Genomic DNA, 19,980 nt, shown 5'->3' with positions numbered 1-19,980 from the left:
GCAATTTCATGAGACTAGCACAACAAACCAAAATGGTGTAGTGGTAATGTCACTGAGCTAATAATCCAGAGGTGCAGGCTAATACTCTGGGGACATGGGTTCAAATCCTACCTGGTTAACTCTGAATCAACAACTGCAGTTTTGACTGAGTTCATCAATTCGATTGGACTTCTATCTACAGTTCAAAAATGATGTCATTTTGTAGTGTTGCAATTTGTATTTATGTTCTGTTTCAGGTTCCCATGTGTAAAATACTTTTTTGTTGTAGCCGTTAGTGTAGGTACTTAGATATTGGTTTTCTGAGAGTATTATGCTAAGAACACACAAGGCAGATTTTCTCTTATATATACTGCTTTTCACATTTATTTCTTCTCTACTCTTAAAAAAAAGGGAAGACTACCGTTTCCATAGTATTTTCATGACCTTAGAATATCCCAAATTGCTTTACAGCCAATTACATATTTTTTGAAATGTGGTCACTGTTGTAATGTGAGATAAACTTGTCAGTTTTTTTTTATTTTAAGACCATTTTTACGACTAAGACCTATGGTTTTCCAATGTTTTCCTGAGTGTTTCTTAATTCCTGTAGCAGCAGCATGCTTTGGTAATGAAGTAATGACAGCATGTCATTTGGTCACTATGGCTGATATGCACATCGGCCAAAATGTCAAGGACATTATGCGCTTGCACAAAACAAATCAGCAGCGTAGAGTTCCACAGCATGCAGCATACTGGAGAAAGAAAATCTGTTTGCACTGTGCATTTGTGGCCTTTATAGATCCCTCAGCCACAATAATAGAAGCCTGGGTCTTGGGAGAGCAAACTGACTGCATTGCTGTCCTAGCATTTAATATGTGCAGCAGGTCCTCCTGTAAACTAGTTGCACTGTGGGGCTCACTGTTCTGTACAAATTTATCTTGATGCTGCCATTGGCTGTGCAAAGCCCACTCTATCAGAGTCAGCAGCTGAAAACCAATATAAATGCCATGTTTGTGCATGGTATTAAATTACTAACACAAAACAGGTACTTGTTTTCCCTTAAAAATCACAAGAGATTTTGGATTAGGCATTTACCCAGCCTAATGATAATCTCCAGGATGCACAACTGATTTTAAATCTGGTAGCAAGAGATGGGAGTTTTAGCTCCAAACTACAAACAAGTAAATAGGCTCAAAAATGTACTGAAGATTTGGTGCAAATCTGGATTAACAGCTGCACACTAAATGGGTCTACCTATTGTGCTGCTTATACATAACGTTTCACGATATTACATAGAATGTTACAGCGCAGAAACAATCCATTCAGCCTAACTGGTCAATGCTGCCGTTTATGCTCCACATGAGTCTTCTCACCCTATCAACATATCCTTCTATTCCTTTCTCCTTCATGTACTTTCACTTCAATGCATCTATGCTATTCATCTCAACCACTCCCTGTGGTCGTGAGTTACACATTCTCACCAATTTCTGAAAAGAGATGTTCCTCCTGACTCGCTGATTGGATTCATTAGTTGCTATCGTGTATTTATGGCCACTAGCTTTGGATTCCTCACAAGTGAAACCATCCTTTCAATCTATCCATTGAATCCCTTCAGAATTTTAAGGACCTCTATCAGATCATCTCTCAGCCTTCTCCTTCCTACAGAATAACAACCCAGCTTGTTCAGTCCTTCCTGATAAATGTACCCTCTTAGTTCTGGTATTATTCTTGTAAATCTTTTTCGCATTTTCTCCAGTGCTTCTATATCCTTTTTGTAATTTGGAGGCAAGACCTGCGCACAGTACTCGAAATGTGATCTAACCAAGCTTATATACAAGTTTGACAATGGCTTCTCTGATTTTGAATTATATTCTTTTAGAAATGAACCCAGATGAGCACAAACATAGATCAGCCATTGTCTACTTATTCAGCTTCATTCTTATGTTACTACAGTGACGACACAGTGCGGCACAGTGGCGCAGTGGTTAGCACCGCAGCCTCACAGCTCCAGGGACCAGAGTTCGATTCTGGGTACTGCCTGTGTGGAGTTTGCAAGTTCTCCCTGTGTCTGCGTGGGTTTTCTCCGGGTGCTCCGGTTTCCTCCCACAAGCCAAAAGACTTGCAGGTTGATAGGTAAATTGGCCATTATAAATTGTCACTAGTATAGGTAGGTGGGAGGGAAATATAGGGACAGGTGGGGATGTTTGGTAGGAATAAGGGATTAGTGTAGGATTAGTATAAATGGGTGGTTGATGTTCGGCACAGACTCGGTGGGCCGAAGGGCCTGTTTCAGTGCTGTATATCTAATCTAAAAAACCTCAAACATACTTTGTTGGCCGTCAAGTGCTTTGAGATGTCCTGAGGTTATGTAAGGTGCTACAGAAATGCATATTCTTTCTATTTAACGTTTGCATTTAACTAGTTAAATAAACAGCTTGCTTTGGAAATTCTGTCTCACTCTTCTAAGACCAAATATTCATTCTCATGCCTCTTTTGTATTGAAATAACCTTACCGAAATAATAACAAAAATATACTTGAATTTATGTCAACTGAAGGAAAATGGAAGCAGAAGTTTCATAAGCATTTTTAATATGCATAAAATATATTAAAATCCTTGCAGCTAGTGCACATTTCCTGTTTCATGAATTTGTCCTGCACAGCAGTCACAACTGGGTGTGATGCTTAAAATTCTTTATAAATTAAACTGCAAAGTACCCATTGTGGTGGAAGCAGAATATATCATAATCTTTCAAAGAAAAGTGGATAAACATTTGAAAAAGAAAAACATAAAAGTGTATAAGGAAAGGAAAAAGAAATTAAATGGGAAGCTCCTTCAGAGAGCCAGTACTGATGGGCTGAATGCCTCCTTCTGTGCTGTTAAATTCCATGACTAATTAAACCGGCAATGTTAAGAAAAAGTTAAAAACTGATTTCAAAGTGAGAGGAGTTAACTATGTATTATGTAAAGAATTATATATGGCGAGGGAGAATGGGAGGGGAAATATTCACCCATGATGCAAAAACTTTTTAACTCACCATTCCAAAGCACACTGAATTATATTTTGCGAACATAGTCTGCAGAAGTACTCCTGAACTCAGCACTGCACAATGCGACTGATTGTGTGGACATACTGTTGCCCTTGGAAACAAGAATTATTTTCCTTAATCCTTCAGCCTTAAGCAGAAGAATAATAAAGCATTTAGATTCGGTAACTTTACTGCTCAAGCTTCCTGCAACATGTCCAGACAATAATGCCACAATTTACTGTACAATATATTATGAAAACAAATTTCAGGCCTATTATTTTCTGCTCTGAACAGCAGACAGGGAAATAGTTACAGCATTTGCATTTCTCTTTTTTCCCCAGTGGTGTGCCATTGTAAACTGGATCTTTACCAGACTGACATTTAATCAATAGGTATAAATTATTTTGAAAGCCTATTATTTCTTTATTAGCACATGGCTTAGCTATTCTCAAAAAAGCAATTCCATGTTAAGCCTCAATAGATAACATATTAGGCAAAACATAATCACTTTACTGCAGCCTAGCCTGATTTCCATTTAAAATTTGAAATAAAACTACATTTCAATTTTCACACACAAATTTCATTGCACCCAGCAGAATAACAGTCTGTCGTGATTATACATCTTCGCTCCCTCCTCTATACTGAATTTGGTGACTCTTCCTAAGACATATTTTACGAATACTCATAGCCCTCTGCTATGTCAATTCCCCTTCAATTATCTCCTCATCTTTCTTAAAGGTGTTGAAGGGCCAAATTTAGGACAAATATCAGGATTTTTCTTCACACAAAGAATGATTAATATATGGAACAGACTCCTAGACAAAGCACTGAGGTGAAAACCCTGGATCATATAAGAAGCAACTGGATTATGCAATGGGGTAATTTCAGGGTCTTCTGAGAAACCTCCTCCTCCATAAGTATCTTGCGTTCTTATACTGAATTTAAAATTACTGAGGGATTCTTTTTCTTTTTCTATGATACCCATAAATCAAATTAATATTGGGGCTATGGACACGTGTAGTATGAAGGATTCGGAATAAGTTTCACATTTATGGTGCTTCGAAATTGGAGCATGAAATGGTTGACGGTAATAGGACATGAGCCAGGGAAACACCGAACCTCTCCACTTTCAGACTTTTTAATTTAAAAATACATTATACTTTAAAAAATTAAACTAAATTCCAGATCTTGTTGTCTCAATGGATGAATTGCTAGACAAAAAGATCATGCTCTATCAAGTTCACCAACAACCATACTGGTAGTTGCCGGATACAACAATAATAGTTGTTGACTAACCATAGCAATCAATCTCAATCATTAGTGTACAACAGACTCAGAAATAACATGAGGAAAACTCCAGTGGTGGAGAGCTTTGGAAACCTTAGGTCCATAGTTTTCTCCAAAATTTCCTCCAGATATGCTGCGCTTACCACATGTGACATCTCAAATTACTTACATACTATATCCCAAAATTTTATTTTCTGCAAGAAAGCTGATCTACCTAATTTCGAGGGGAGGCAGTGGTATAGAGGTATTGCCACTGAACTAGTAATCCAGAGACACAGGGTATAGTTCTGCGGACATGGGTTCGAATCCCACCACAGCAGATGGTGGAATGTGAATTCAATTAATCAAAAAAATCTGGAATTAAAACGTAGTCTGATGATGACCATGAAACCATTGTGGATTGTCATAAAAAACCATCACTAATGTCCTTCAGGGGATGAAATCTGCCGTCCTTACCTGGTCTGGCCTACATGTGATTCCAGATCCACAGCAATGTGGTTGACTCTGAACGGCCCTCTGAAATGGCCTAGCATGCCACTCAGTTGTACCAAACCTCTACAAAGTCAATAAGGAATGAAACCAGACTGACCACTCGGCATCGACCTAGGCACCGGAAATGACAACGGCAAACCCAGCCCTGTCGACTCTCCAAAGTCCTCCTTACTAACATCTGGGGGTTTGTGCCAAAAGTGGGAGAGCTGTCCCACAGACTAGTGAAACAACAGCCTGACAATCATGCTCGCAGAATCATACCTTACTGATAATGTTCCAGACACCACCATCACCATCCCCGGGTATGTCTTGTCTCACCGGCAGGACAGACCCAGCAGAGATGGCGGCACAGTGGTATACAGTTGAGAGGGAGTTGCTCTGTGAGTCCTCAACATCGACTCTGGACCCCATGAGGTCTCATGCATCAAGTCAAACATGGACAAGGAAACCTCCTACTGATTACCACCTACCGCCCTCCCTCAGCTGGTGAATTAGTACTCCTCCATGTTAAACACCACTTGGAGGAAGCACTGAGGGTGGCAAGGTTGCAGAATGTACTCTGGGTGGGAGACTTCAAATGAGTTGCTCGGTAGCACCACTACTGACCGAGCCCTAAAGGACATCACTGCTCGACTGGGTCTGCAGCAGGTGGTGAGGGAACCAACCAGAGAGAAAAACATACCTGACATCATCCTCACCAATCTGCCTGTCGAACATGCATCTGTCAATGACAGTATTGGTAGGAGTGACCACCGCACTGCCCTTGTGGAGATGAAGTCCTGTCTTCACATTAAGGAAACCCTCATCGTGTTGTGTGGCACTACCTCCGTGCTGAACGGGATTGATTTTGAATAGATTTAGCAACTCAAGACTGGGCAGATCTTGTCTGACCAATTTGATTGAATTTTTTGAAGAAGTAACAAGGAAGATAGTTGAGGGTAGTGCAGTTGATGTGGTCTACACGGATTTTAGTAATGCTTTTGACAAGGTCTCATATGGCAGACTGGTTAAAAAAATAAAAACCCACGGGATTCAGGGAAATGCAGCAAGGTGGATACCCGGGGCGGCACAGTGGCGCAGTGGTTAGCACCGCAGCCTCACAGCTCCAGCAACCCGGGTTCAATTCTGGGTACTGCCTGTGTGGAGTTTGCAAGTTCTCCCTGTGTCTGCGTGGGTTTCCTCCGGGTGCTCCGGTTTCCTCCCACATACCAAAAGACTTGCAGGTTGCCAGGTAAATTGGCCATTATAAATTGCCCCTAGTATAGGTAGGTGGTAGAGAAATATAGGGACAGGTGTGGATGTGGTAGGAATATGGGATTAGTGTAGGATTAGTATAATATGGGTGGTTGATGGTCGGCACAGACTCGGTGGGCCGAAGGGCCTGTTTCAGTGCTGTATCTCTAAGCTAAACTAAACTAAACTAAAATAGGCTGAGTGGCAGGAAACAAAGGGTAATTGTTGACGGGTGTTTTAGGGACTGGAGGGCTGTTTCCAGTGGCGTTCCGCAGGGCTCAGTACTGGGTCCCCTGCTTTTTGTGGTATATATTAACGATTTGGATGTAAATGTGGGGGGCATGATCAAGAAGTTTGCAGACGACAAAGATTGGCCGTATGGTAGGTAGCGAAGAGGATAGCTGTAGGCTGCAGGAAGATATTGATGGTCTGGTCAGATAGGCAGAAAAGTGGCAAATGGAATTCAACCAATAAAAGTGTGAGGTGATGCATTTGGGGAGGTCAAACAGGGCAAAGGAATACACGATTAATGGGAAAATTCTGAGAGGTGTAGAGGAAGTGAGGGACCTTTGAGTAAATGTCCACAGATCCCTGAAGGTCGATAAGGTGGTTAAGAAGGCATATGGAATCCTTTCTTTTATTAGCCAGGTATAGAATATAAGAGCAGGAAGGTTATGCTGGAACTGTATAGCTCATTTGTTAGGCCACAACTTGAGTATTGTATGCAGTTCTGGTCACCTCATTAAAGAAAGGATGTAATTGCACTAGAGAGGGTACAGAGGAGATTTACGAGGATGTTGCCAGGACTGGAAAAATGCAGCTATGAGGAAAAATTGGATAGACTGGGGTTGTTCTCCTTGGAACAGAGAAGGCTGAGGGGAGATTTGATTGAGATTCACAAAATTGTGAGGGGCCTGGATAGAGTTGATGTGAAGGGCCTATTTACCTTAGCAGAGAGGTCAGTGGCTAGCGGGCATAGATTTAAAGTAATTGGAAGAAGGATTAGAGGAGAGATGAGGAAACGTTTTTTCAGCCAGCGGGTGGTGGGGGTCTGGAACTCACTGCCTGAAAGGGTAGTTAAGGTAGAAATCCTCAACTTATTCAAAAGGAGTCTGGATATGCACCTCAGGTGCCCCATAATCTGCAGGGCTACGAACCAAATGCTAGAAGGTGGGATTAGAGTTGGTGGAACGTTTTTCGGCCAATAGGCCAAGTGGCCTCTTTCTGTGCCGTAAACTTTCTATGATTCTATTCTGTGGGGCATCCATGAGGCGCTGGGGCCATCACCAGCAGCAGAATTGTACTCAACCACAATCTGTAACCTCATGGCCCTGCATATCCCCCACTCTACCATTAACATCAAGCCAGGGGATCAACCCTGGTTCAATGAAGAGTGTCGGAGGGCATGCCAGGAGCAGCACCAGGCATACCTCAAAATAAGATGTCAAACCGGTGAAGCTACAACACAGGACTATCTGCGTGCCAAAGAGCGTAAGCAGCATACGAAAGACAGAGCTAAGCGATCCCACAACGGACCAGATCTAAGTACTGCAGTCCTGCCACGCCCAGTCGTGAATGGTAGTGGATAATGAAACATCTAACTGGAGGAGGTGCCTCCACAAATATCCCCATCCTCAATGATGGGGGAGTCCAGCACAACAATGCAAAAGATAAGGCTGAAGCATTTGTAACAATCTTCAGCCAGAAGTTGATGATCCATCTCAGCCTCCTCCTGAAGACCCCAGCATCACAGATGAGAGTCTTCAGCCAATTTGATTCACGCCGCGTGATATCACAAAATGGCTGAAGGCACTGGATACTGCAAAGGCTATGGGCCCTGACAATATTCCGACAATTGTACTGAAGGCCTATGCTCCAGAACTAGCCACACCCCTAGCCAAGCTGTTCCAGTACAGCTACAATACTGGCATTTACCCGACAATATGGAAAATTGCCCAGGTATGTCCTGTACTCAAAAAGCAGGACAAATCCAACACGGCCAATTACCATCCCATCAGTCTACTCTCAATAATCAGTAAAGTGAAGGAAGGAGTCATCGACAGTGCTATCAAGCGGCACTTGCTTAGCAATAACCTGCTCACTAAAGCTCAGTTTGGGTTTCGCCAGGGTCACTCAGCTCCTGAGCTCAATACAGCCTTGGTTCAAACATGGACAAAAGAGCTGAACTCAAGAGGTGAGGAGAGAGTGACTGCCTTGACATCAAGGCAGCAACTGACCGAGTATGGCATCAAGCAGCCCTAGCAAAACTGGAGTCACGGGGAATCGGGGAAAACTTTCTGCTGATTGGAGTCATACCTAGCACAAATGAAAATGGCTGTGGTCACTGGAGGTCCATCATCTCAGCCCCAGGACATTGCTGCAGGAGTTCTTCAGGGCAGCATCCTAGTCCCAACTATCTCTGAGAGAGAGCATAACCACTTCCTCTTGACATTCAATGACATTGCTTTTGACGAGTCTCCCTCCATCAATATCCTGGGGGTTATCACTGAACAGAAACTGAACTGGATTAGTCACATAAATGCTGTGGCTACTAGAGCAGGTCAGATGCTGCATATTCTGCAGCAAGTGATCTATCTTCCAAATCAGGGTTGTCCAACATACGGCCCGCGGGCCAGGATCCGGCAAGTCAAAGGCTTCCATCCGGCCCGTGGATGTAGACTGTACCCGGGCTGTTTCTCATCCTCACCAGGGGTCTGTGACTGGAGATGAGACATTTCCCTTTGTCAGACCAGCTTTTAAAAAAGATTGCCCTGTCAGTTTAACAACTGACAGATCCTGACAACGGGAACAGCAGTTTCTGAACTTCGGACAGATTCGGAATTTTTTAAAAGCCTGCCGGAAAACTGGGACTATGTCTGAAGTTCAGAAACTGCTGTTCCCGATGTCAGGATCTGTCAGCTGTGAAACTGACGAAATTTAAAAAAAACTGATCAACCATCTGCTGAGCATTCCCGTTTACTGCAGCTGTCAGAGAGAGACAAAGGGGAACAGAGAGAGAGAGGGAAAGGGGGATAGAGAGAGAGGGGCAGAGAGAGAGGGGGACAGAGACAGAGAAAGGGGGACAGAGAGAGAGAGGAGGCAGAGAGAGAGGGCAGAGAGAGGGGGGGACAGAGAGAGTGAGGAAAAGGGGGATAGAGAGAGAGGAGGCAGAGAGAGAGGGGCAGAGAGAGAGGGGGACAGAGACAGAGAAAGGGGGACAGAGAGAGAGAGGGCAGAGAGAGGGGGGGGACAGAGAGAGTGAGGAAAAGAGGGAACAAGAAAGAGGTGGCAGAGAGAGAGAGAAGGGCAAAGAGAGAGAGGGGGGCAGAGGGAGTGGGAGAGACAGTGATCAAGTTCACTCCTGATAGAATGACATCTATCCAGAATACTCTGCATTGCTACAAGGGTGCAGGCAAACATTGACAACTTGCACAAGCAAAAGAAATGCCAGATATCTCACTAAATCAGTACCCAACATAGTGACCAGAAAGCAAGTCAATAAATTAGTCTTCACAAAAATACACCTTTGTTTTTGTTTTGATAAATAGTAAAATAAATTTTAATGCCTTTATCTTTCCGAAATTAACTCACCGGCCCCTCACGTAAAACAACAATTGTAATGTGGCCCCCCCCACGTGAAAAGGTTGGACAACACTGTTCTAACTCCTTGGAGAAGTGTGATGATATATCCATAGGCAATGATGTATGCCGATTGGCTCAAATTTCATGTTTTCCAAGCCCAAACCAATGTAGAATGCCATGGAAGATCTACTAGCTTTAGTGAAAAGGTAAATGAATACAGAATGAGGAATATAGTTTTCTACTTGCATCTAGTTTATTACAAATATGAATGAACAAAGGAGAATATATTTCTATATTTGTAACACATATCCCTATCTCTGTAACTTACTCCAGCCGTACAATGCTCTGAGACCTCTGCCTTCTTCCAATTATGGCCTTTTGCGCATCACAATTTTAATCACTCCATCACTGGTGGCTGTGCCTTCAGCTGCCTAGGTCCTAAGCTCAGGAATTCCTTTCTCAAACCTCCCCACCTCTCTCTCCTCAAGACACTCATTAAAATCTACCTTCAATGATTTGTGCACATATACCCCCTCAGTTGTTTCTGTTTCTGCATCCTCTTTAGAATTGTATCCTTTAGCTTATATTGCCTCTCCTCTTTCTTCCTACCAAAATGTATCACTTCACACTTCTCTGTATTAAATTTCATCTGCCACGAGTCCACCCATTCCACTAGCCTGTTCTCTACAAGTCTATCACTATCCTCCTCACTGTTCACTAGACTTCCAAGTTTTGTGTTTTCTGCAAATTTTGAAATTGTGTCCTGCACACCCAAGTCCAAGTCATTAATATAGGTCATGAAAACTAGTGGTCCTAATACCGACCCCTGGGGAACCCCATTATATACCTTTCTCCAGCCAATAAACAATCGTTTCCCACTACCCTCTGTTTCCTGTCTTTTAGTCAATTTTGTATCCATGCTGCCCCTGTCCCTTTTGTTCAATGGGCTTCAACTTTGCTAGCAAGCTCATTATGTGGCACTTTATCAAATGCCTTTTGGAAGTCCACATACACCACATTGCCCTCATTAATTTTCCCATAAAAGTCAATCAAGTTAGTTAAGTAAGATTTGCATATAACAAATCCGTGCTGGCTTTCCTTAATTAATCCACACTTGAACAAGTGACTATTAGCTTTGTTCAGGACTATCATTTCTAAAAGTGTCCCCACCACTGAGGATAACCTGACGGGCCTGTAGTTGTATGGTTTATCCTTACATCCTTTTCTGAAGAACCTTTGCAATTCTCCAGTACTCTGGCAGCACCTCTGCATCTAAGGAGAATTGGAAAATTGTTGTATCTCAAGTTATTCAAAACCATCACTGTTAATATTATGCCATTCAGTGCTTATTTGCCATGTTGAACATCCTAATTTGGTTCTGTAATTTTCATTTTTCAAGTGACACTGTGGCACAGTGGTTAGCACTGCAGCCTCACAGCTCCAGCAACCCAGGTTCAGTTCTGGGTACTGCCTGTGCGGAGTTAGCAAGTTCTCCCTGTGACCGCGTGGATTTCCGCTGGCTTCTCCAGTTTCCTCCCACAGCCAAAGACTTGCAGGTTGATCGGTAAATTGGCCATTGTAAATTTCCCATAGTGTAGGTAGGTGGTAGGAGAATGGTGGGGATGTAGGAGGGAATATGGGATTAATGTAGGATTAGTATAAATGGGTGGTTATTGGTCGGCACAGACTCAGTGGGCCAAAGGGCCTGTTTCAGTGCTGTATCTCTTAAAACAAAAGATACTTATACAAGGCAATGCAAATGCTTAAATACTAATACTGCAAATTTAATCAGGGATTCCTGATTGGACACTGTAACTTCATTGAATGATCAGCAGAAACCTGGGATACACTGCATAAATGGGATTTCTGCCGAAGTCATGGCAGCTGATCAGCAGGAACCCCTAAGGAAATTTCTGCCATCCAAGTTTAATAAATAACTTGGAAGTAACTACTGGCTCCAGGATTGAACTTGAATGTTTAGACACGCCAATGATTGAACCAATTCTGGAAAATTTTCTAACATCTCAGTAAATGCACAAAGAATGCAGCAATAACCCATACAGACCAGTCAGTGCTGTCAGATGACCTCAGTCAGGACAGTGGTAGGGTTGCTGAAATGACCTCAGTATTCTGGGCTAAGGAAATCTATCTGTGGTCCTGATTGCTAACCAGTAATCCTTATTAGAAAGTTCACATATATATACATTGGGTGAGAATATTGGCTGTGCTGTGATAGCATGGTAAAATAGCCCTCTGATATTCCAGAAGGCCCACAAGGAATGGTTCCATGATCTCTCCACTGGGAGTGTTGGATCACACAATCATTTCTATGGAAAATGGCTCCTTGAGAAATGGAGCAGAGGGCTGCACCTGATTCAGCACATTCAGGAGAGGAGGAATGAAAATCGAGGGGGTTATTTTATTTTGGAAAAAACATCTAGAATAAACTGTTAGTTCAGTGCAATCGAAACGATTTGACAAATTGTGCTAAATAAAGGGATCATCAGTTGTTTTTTTCTCACTATGAGAAATAGCCAGATTTCATGATTTTGCAAGATTTAAGAAAACAAGTACAATTTTTTCCTCAAAATTATGAATAATTGTTGGTGGGGGTAATCAATTAAAATTTACATTTGAAAACACTGCAAAGTGAATCTTGGGATGTATTGATGCTGGACAGTTTCTAGTTACTTGCAGGAGCATTAAGCCATCTTGAGATTCAGTAGCATTTTAAATGTAGTACTTTAATGATAAAATCTTATACAGTGCAATGCTCTAAAATGAGATTAGTATCCATCATCAGCAACACACGCTTCATATGATTTCAGTATGCATTTTGTCACTAAAAACCTTCAAGAGGTCATGAATCAATATGATTTGGCAGAGACGTTACACCAAAGTAAATCCACCAGTCCAGTAATTTTTAAGGCTTAACTACACTAAAGCATGTACAACATTATTATTATCCTGAACATAGTTCACCTTTATATCCACAGACTGCTCTAGGATATTTAGTGCTCTAAGGATACACCACAGATTAATGGCAACTGGCAGCTTGCACTATGTTACCTGTCTTATCAAGTCCACCAGCTGACTCAATCACTCCCGACCGAACAGCAGTCTTTGCTTTCCAATACATAATTTTAAAGAGATGCTGACAATTTTAAAAGTAATTCAATGAAATTAATTGCACAAATGGAAAACAACTTACTCACTTCAAGGTCCTCCCACGTACTAGGTGGTGTGTGACAAAGAACATATTATATTAAATCACAGCAGGCTTTTTAACAAGATCACTTCCTATAGGTTTCCTGTGAAGAAAGTAGCTTCCTTAAGGAAATGATTACTTAGCCATGCCTGACTACATTCATATTTTTATGGCAAGAATATTGATCATTAGGTAAAAACGTCAGCTGCTAGATGAAGGGTGTTTCATAGTATATACAACATGAAGCAAGTAACCCTCTCCCTTAGTGCTGTTTTCTCATTGCTTGGTACAGCAGCAGTTCAGGATGATGAGGGTCAGAGGTTAAATCTGTGAAAATAAACAGTCTGGGCCCACTTTCCCCTTTGCATTTGGGCACTGGTGCTGCCTGTCTTGCCATAAAGTCATCTTACTTGAGAAGAAGAGGCAACTGGTCATTTGTGTCTGCTACATCTGGTTAAATTTACCCACTTCTTTCTCCAGTGCTGTGTTTTGCACAGCATTGCCGATGGTTTGTGGGAGAAAGGGCAGTAGCAGTAAGATTAAACAAGCTTGGTTAAATAAATGAAAAGAACCAGCTTCTAACCTGGACGACAAATCCGTAAATAAGCACACATAAGACAGGGTAGACCTACCTATGCATAACCTGTTATTTTCAAGTTCTACCTTCATCAGAACAACAGTTACCCATACATTTTCAGTAAATTGATAATGATACATGCGAATTAGGAGAAAAATATTTAGTAGAGGTAAGGATCCTACGTGTTTATTCTCATGAACATGGCGAATATAGCCATTATCGAGGCCATACTGCACCTCTTCCTCATTATGCTGCAATTTGAATGTTAATGTGGGCCACAACTGCACATGACATGAAAATGCCAGAACTGCTCTTGGATACAAACTGGGTGACATTGAGCTGAACTTTTTCTTCAGAACTTATGAAAGCAATCAAGAGAAAAATAGGGCCCTTTGTATACTTTTTCCCCTGCTGAATATTACCCAAATACATTTTTAGAGCAGAAATATGGGCAGATTGTATTCTTGTTTAATGATATATAATTATTAAAGGAAATGTAATTGAACATTATTGCACTAGCCAGATTTCAATTTTTTAATATTTGCGGCAAGCAAACACACGTGGCATGAATAAAGCATTTATCCGTGTTATTATTTCAGATCAAATTACATATGTGGGCTAAATTCTGGGGGATTTTCTAAAAACATTCCTGTGTGACCATTATAGCAACAGAAGCAAAACACATATATAGGTTTCCTGCAGCTGCCAAAACCATCAATTACATTTGCCACTTCCTTTAAAAATACTTGGCACTTGCTCCCAGAAACACTGGCGAAGTCCAAATACTAAAGCAGAATAGTTCTGTCAAACCAGGCTCACCACCTTCTTAAAAGTAAATTCACACATTTCAGTATTGGTTTCAGTCACAGCCTTATGGTTATCAATGTGAAATTGGGTCAACTTGAACAAAGCAAAGGGAGTTATTTTTTAACATGCTGCACTCGTATGTGAGTCAAAAGCTCTGTTCATTTTTTTAAAATAAAAGTTGATGGCTTGCCAGTACAAAATATTGCTGCAGTACATGCAATAGAAATTTGTGTTTATCCAAGGTCAGCATGTCGGAATAACAAACTGGAGTTTGAGTACATTGCATCATAATGTCTTAGCATCAAGACCCACTCCACAATTTCCTGCAGAGTTAGTTCCTGATCTCAACCATGAAGAGTTACTGAATGGAAGCTGAATATTTCTCCACATGGAGACACAAAATCAGAACACCCATACTGCTCTCATCCACCTTCCGCTAACTAGCTATAAAGTGGCAGTAGTTTGAGAGTTTATCCTCTAAAGCAATCCCAAATGGCACAACATTCTTCCATGAAGGTTGTACATAAAATTTTCCATGAAGATAAAAAAACTTAAATTTTTATCCATCTATAATTTCTAACTGAGCACAAGAGAACATATCTTATAAACTGGACTTTGATCTACAATTAAGTTTTTCACCAAGTACAGATCTCTATATTAAATGTAGCTCCACAAGATTTTTCATGTTTTCCATAACTGGTTTACAATTCCAGTGTATTCACGCTACAAATTTTAGCATCGATGCAAAGCAGGTCCAGCTTTGCAAGACATTAAACCTGCGCAGGGTAAATTGACTGTGAAGGTTTGAACTGATTCCGAAGTTAAGCAAGAGTGAGATTCTCTCTTCTGCAGAGCCTCAGTTCCATTTGTTCCAATGTCAGGTCAGGCATTGACTCCAGATTCAGGCTACACTTGCACTACAACTGCAGATATGCCATAAACCGAAACCCCTTTACATTGACACTACCGTTGCGCACGTGCATCCTCAACTTCACTATCTAAACTCAACATTTCTGTTCAAGCAGCAAATCAAAGAGGCGCAAGGCAACATAAATGAAAGTTGCCTTTGGTAGCCATTTACTTTATGACTTGTTGTAGTTAGTTTTCTAAATTGTAATATAAACATAAACAGTTTAACAGAATCAAGTTATAGCCTAGAATTCCCTTACGTATACCTACTGTTTCAAAATAAAGGATTTTCAATTGCTGACAGATCAGTTCCAGAATCTGTAATTCTATACTAAAGTATCAAATATACAGTGGATGATGCGCAAAACCTCCTTGCAAAAAAAACACATGAATGAAGGGTGAGGGAGGGCTGCGATCAGCACCCTTCAGCAGGATTTTCAGTAATTCTTTGAATGACAAAGCAACTGAAGCCTTTGTTAATACACAATTAATGTAAAATCCTTAAAATCCACAGGGCACAGACGTGCTGCCATGGCAACAAATTCCAGGATCTCATCACTTAATACATCTCTGTAAAACCAATATATCCATAATCAACTGTTACATTTTAGCAAATGCAGAACTGTAATTATTTTGGAACATTCCAATTTGCATTTTACTAGTAAGTCAAAATGGAGGTTATATGCTTTTGTTAATGTTAATCAGATTCATTTATGTTATCACTCATGCGTGTCAATATACCTTACTGAGTAACAAAAGCATTGTGACAAACCCCTGCTGCTCCCACCCGAAAGCAGTGAAATATCCCACAAACCTGAAGTCAGATAGCCCCGTGATGCAGAAGAAATAAAAGCTGGTGGAAAATGCTTGTGCAAGCGGTAGTCCTTCTCGCTGCGGGATCTGATGCGGTCCGAGGCCTGGTCTGAAAAATCCGAGCTAGGCCAAGCCCGCCGTAAGGTTGTACTCCGTGTTTTCTTCATTTGGAGGCTACGTGCAGTCTAATCCTCTAGCAATGCGAATTGGGCTCCATATCTCTTGCTGTGCACTACTTGATCAGAAATAAGCCAACGTGCTGGAAGAATTAGCAAACATTTTGGCACTGCCTCCTCCAAATAGCGAACTGCAGGCTTGTTCCTATGCTTTGACTGATCCAATTTTACACACATCCCACAATGCATTACACTTCATTTAAAATCACTACTGCTTATAGTTTCCAGCTTCACATAAGAAAAAAAGGCACATAATGTGGCTTCTCAGCCAAAGAACAGGCAGCGATTTGCAGCGTGAAAGCCCTGGGATCCCAGACAATAGCTCGATTCAGCAGAGGAGTACTTGGCTAACTGAGCCAGAACACAAAAGACCCAAACAAATTAGAAACCCAGCCTTGGGTTTTGACCCAAACAGTACACCCAGGAACTGAAGGATGCAACGTCAATCTCTGCTGTCACAAGATTAGAATAATACTTTGATGACAGCGAAAGTGATTTTCTACAGACAGCAAAATCCAATCAATGATAAAGGATGAGCAGAATACATAAATCAGAAACCAATCTTCAATTCAAAAGCCCTGCAGCTGCTTCCACACAGAGAACGTGTGTGTGTGTGTGTGTGTGTGTGTGCGCAGCTGAGGATCACAGTTCCTGCAGGTATCTGTGAAGAAAGCTATTCCTGAGAGATATACAATTAATGAAGATCCAACGTCATAGCTGTATTTTCTTTCACTCTCCTCACAAATTTCTCAGAGACTGGCTTCCACTTCGGCATGGACGAGAAAGGCTGGACAGCAAGTGGTTCCAAATGTTTAGCTTTCAATTTTGTTAGGCGCAGAGTCGAGTCTGCTCTGTTGCTGTGACTGCTTTACTGATGAATGGCTCCCTGCTTCTGAATACAGTGAACAGCTATTGAAGGGCAGGAAACGAGTCAGCCACCCAGTTCCATGCTAATCAAGGAGCTGTCTTATGTCAGACGCACTGATTCCGTCAAGCTTTGCAGTTTTAATGTACAACCCTCAGGCTCGCTGCTAACCTGGCCAGCATCCAAGAGCTATAATCAGAATTAGTGTATTTACACATAAAACTGGATATATTAGGGTGGCCCAATGTGCATCGTAAACAGGGCTGTAACTTGCCTTTCGATGCTAAAGCGCGGCTGGTAGTCTGCCTTTCGAATCAGCTTTTTTTAAAGAACAGTTTGTCAAGACGTGGAAGGCGGGGGTTCAGCTCATGTAACAGCTGTAACAGACTCCTGACACTGGAAAGTAATTAAATTCATCTGTAATAGCAGTAGAAATAGAAGCAATAACAACATGCTGGCTGTTAACAACTGACACAACTACCCTAAAGTTTGCAATATCCAAAAGCTCTCAGTTTCACTTCAGCTGTTTTCCAGCACAGAAAATCATTCTGTGCTATGAGAAAATAGAATACAAGAGGAAAAGCTAGAACAGAGGCAATTAAATCCTTTGCACTGCACTATACAACAAATCTCTTGTGAAAAATTAATCAATCATTGTTCGTCCATCTACAATAATGTGAAAAATAATTTGACATATTGATTGTAATTAAGTGTTTTCCTGCAAATTTATTCCACACAGAGAAAAATAAAATCAAACAAATTAAAGAGTGAACAAGAGGAACCTTACTGGAAGCAGTGATGGCTTCTATACACTGAATATAAAAATAAGCAATGGTAAAGTGAACAGATTTCAAATTCGTTAAATGCATCTTCTTGAGAAAGAGAAGGAAACAGGGGTGGGTGGGAGGACTTAACTTTTCTGATGAAATTTACTCCAAGGAGCAGGATGGGGAATTGATTCTATAGAGGGGAGGGGGGCTGGCATGCTTCCACTCATGTCGAGAGGCTGCCATACAGTTAAATTGGGCATATAAATTTTGTAAAATGCACTGTTTTAATTTAGGACAGGTATTTTCTTTGATAATTCTCTCATGGTACATTTGGAATATCAAATATTTCAATTCTCCGACCGCCCTTTATGTGCTGATGGTTAATTGAAGACAGCAACAAAAGTCACAGCTACCTCCTGGTTACAAAAAAAAAACAGAAATGAGGCCCTCGACCTCCTTCACAGTAACAGTGCCAAGAGAAATCATCAGAAAATTGAATTTTCTTTATTGAAAAAATGCAGGAAGCAAGATTTTCCCAATGAGATGTGGCTCTGGTTGTGGAAATTTGCAGCATCTTACTTCAGGTTTTAAAAATAAGTAGATCCCATTTTCCAATTATTTTTGGAAATGAACTAGCAATAATTTATCAGCTTACCGCAGTGGTAGGGGAGTGGGGGGAGGTCTGACTGCATGAACCTCTGAAAATTAAAGCTGACTTGGCATGAAATTCACACAGGATTCAATGATGTCAGGGAAACCACCAAAGATAGTATTCCATTGCCAATGCAAGATAGCTCGGGCAAACAGGGCTCCAGGGGCTCAAAGTGCTTTCTGTAATTGAGAAGAGGGTGGTGTATCTGTTCAGCTTGAAATGATCTGCAGCAGCTTCCACTACTGATTCTGGCAAGGATCTTCTTAATCTAAATGCTTTCTTATGGAAGTACTGTGCAATGTTGGAATTTACTACTTTAATAGAAAGGTAAAATATTCTGAATGTTAATTTGATCCCTTGCCAGAAATGACAACTACATATTATATAGTTTGAAACTGTATCTGCCTATGGACAATACGTGTAGATAGTATGTTTATTGTTGATGTGATTATGGAGGTGTTGTGACACACCCCGATTTATAATTTTCCATGTTGAACAAGAACCACAAGAAAAACTGCACAACAAACAACAAAAAGTACACATGCTAATTTAGTAAACAGCACAATCTGAGGGGCCACGTCACCATAGAAGCATGTAGTACTGCCATCGCAAGAAGATAACAGAAGAAATTAATACTAGCTTACAAATCTTATGGATCTCACATACATGTGGAGCTGCAAGCAAGCGCAAACACCTTAAAGGCAAGGATTCTGGAGCAGCAGTAAGAAATGCACAGTACCAATGTTCAGTTCAGAATACAATGCATAAGCTGTTGAAGACTCTCAAAAGATTTAATCTCTGCGATTCATATTATGCTTGACTATAAAATGGCTAAAGTGAATGTTGTATGACTTGGTGATTACAGGAGAATCCTCAGTGATTTGTGATTTCAGCAACGGAAAGACAAGAATTGCAAACTGCCCTGATTATGGTTTTCATAGTCAGCCTTTCTAATCTTCTGGGGGCATGCCTGCTAGAGGACGTTGGAGGTGGATGGGGTTATGGTAAGGAAAGGGATGCCTTTAATCTGATTGTGATCAGTAAATAGTGACGTGGCACTTCTTCATACACTATTATGTAAATTTGGGATATAAGATAGGATATGGATTGCAAATCAGCAATCTGGCTTTTGTTGTTCAGCATGAGTTATACATCCTTACAAAGCCTAAGTTTAAGACATTCTTAGTCCTGATACACTGGATTAGCCCTGGATATAAACTTGATGATAGAATAGGAAGTATCAGAATGTTACTGATTATTTCACCATCTTCTGCTACTATGACAACCCAAATGCCACACTGCCAGATCATCACAAAATAGATGCAAAAGAGGAGCATCATTCAGCCCATCTGTACAGAAGGCACACACAGTTTATTTTTAAAAAATTTCCAGGGTTTTTACTTTGTTATCTGATGCCACGGATCTGTCTCATGACTGCTCTCTGTGCAGGCGCACCTAGTCTAGCTGTTCTAGTACAGCTACAACATTGGCATCTACCCTGCAATGTGGAAAATTGCCCAGGTATGTCCTGTCCACAAAAAGCAGGACAAATACAATCCAGCTAAATACTATCCCATCAGCCTACTTTCAATCATCAGCAAC

At 41.1% G+C, this 19,980-nt stretch overlaps 1 protein-coding gene across 3 annotated transcripts in view; it reads right to left on the bottom strand.

The window, feature by feature from the left end:
* The window catches only part of LOC137368970 (storkhead-box protein 2-like), a 385,342-nt gene that overhangs the window by 134,740 nt on the left and 230,622 nt on the right, over positions 1 to 19,980 (bottom strand). Inside the window, exon 1 of one of the 3 annotated variants that reach the window (XM_068029377.1) lies at positions 15,917 to 16,954. The exons of the other annotated variants lie outside the window; for them this stretch is intronic. Within the exon in view, the coding sequence (XP_067885478.1) occupies positions 15,917 to 16,082 (166 nt within the window). The 5' untranslated portion in view covers positions 16,083 to 16,954. Of the gene's footprint in view, positions 1 to 15,916; positions 16,955 to 19,980 lie in introns of those variants that run through there. 3 annotated transcript variants of the gene reach the window in all.

This window comes from Heterodontus francisci, chromosome 4, assembly GCF_036365525.1.
Source record: "Heterodontus francisci isolate sHetFra1 chromosome 4, sHetFra1.hap1, whole genome shotgun sequence".
NCBI lineage: Eukaryota > Metazoa > Chordata > Chondrichthyes > Heterodontiformes > Heterodontidae > Heterodontus > Heterodontus francisci.
The sequence above is the reverse complement of the archived record's forward strand: the minus strand, read 5'-3'. Positions and strand labels throughout refer to the sequence as shown.